The sequence below is a fragment of the Austrofundulus limnaeus genome, unplaced genomic scaffold (genome assembly GCF_001266775.1).
Source record: "Austrofundulus limnaeus strain Quisiro unplaced genomic scaffold, Austrofundulus_limnaeus-1.0 Scaffold1437, whole genome shotgun sequence".
NCBI lineage: Eukaryota > Metazoa > Chordata > Actinopteri > Cyprinodontiformes > Rivulidae > Austrofundulus > Austrofundulus limnaeus.
In genome coordinates this window covers 34699-35795 of record NW_013953839.1, presented here as the reverse complement: position 1 = coordinate 35795, position 1097 = coordinate 34699, and the positions used below count along the sequence as shown (strand labels likewise).

The window sequence follows — 1097 nt, the reverse complement described above, 5'->3', positions numbered from 1 at the left end:
ACATTCATGCCAAGAATACCCCTTTCGGCCCCCAAACACTCATCCTTCACAATTATTACCCCTTTACCTGGAACCTTCAAGTCCCCAACAGAAAAATCCAAAATGGCGTAGCCGGTATAGGGGATTTGGAGTCCATTGGCTGCCTTCAGGGTGAGCCACTGCAAATCGTCTGAGTCATGCTTCATCTCGCAGCCTAGCCATTTCTGAAAAAAACTTTCACTGAACAAAGTCACTTGTGAGCCAGTATCAAGCAAAACGGGCACCCTCACCCCTGCTACAACAATTTCCACCCCAAGACATTCCCCAATCATGTMATTTTTCCCATCTTCCAATTTTCTACCCCCAACCACTCGGCTCTCAGCAGCTGGGGTTACTAGTTTAACTGACCTTGTGCAGATGGACAACGACGTTGTATGTGTCCAACTTTGCCACAATTTCTGCAAATGGGTTGTCCTTGTGGGTCCCACTGAAAGGTTTGCGTCCTGGCTGGAGGAGTATATACTCTTGGTCGAACTTTCCCTCGGTGCTGCATGGTAAAACCAGTGTCCACAGAGTGCRGACTATGGCAAGGGGAACACTGCTGCTTCATCTCGTTAAGCAAACTCTCCTTCAACACAGCCAGCTGATCTTGTAACTCCCTTTTCACTTCAGCTCTTACAGCCTGTTCCCAGCCTTCTGATGGAAGCAGCCTGCTGGGAGTCTGAGAAACCTGTGGCAACTTGGGGACAGAGACATGTGAAGAACAAGCAGCACCAGCTTTCAACTCTGCTTCCAGAGCCCTGGCCTCCCCACAAACTTCCCCAAAAGARAGCTCAGGGTTTCTACGAACCTGACGCTGAAGTTCTTGCTGCAGCACCCCCGGTCTCAAGCCCAGAACAAGTTGGTCACGGGCAGTCGTCTCATCTTGGGCTGAGCCATAGGGTTCATGCTCCCTCCAAGTKGCAAAAAGTTCCCGGAGCCGTAGGATGAATGAGGCCACAGTTTCACTTTCCTGCTGGTAACACTTAAAAAATAAGGCTCGCTGTTGAGCAAGGGGGGTTATACAGCCATATAATGTTGCTAGTTCTTCAAGTATGGCTCCACTAGACTGTTTTTTT

At 49.3% G+C, this 1097-nt stretch overlaps 1 protein-coding gene and 1 long non-coding RNA gene across 2 annotated transcripts in view; both read right to left on the bottom strand.

Moving 5' to 3' along the window:
- Positions 1-1097, bottom strand: part of LOC106535386 (uncharacterized) — a 6844-nt gene that overhangs the window by 4520 nt on the left and 1227 nt on the right. The window lies entirely within an intron of this gene.
- The window catches only part of LOC106535385 (uncharacterized), a gene marked incomplete in the record, with an annotated part of 1654 nt that continues 573 nt past the window's right edge, over positions 17-1097 (bottom strand). The window contains 2 exon segments of the mRNA XM_014032387.1: positions 17-718; positions 830-1097. Coding sequence (XP_013887841.1) covers positions 374-718; positions 830-1097 — 613 coding nt within the window.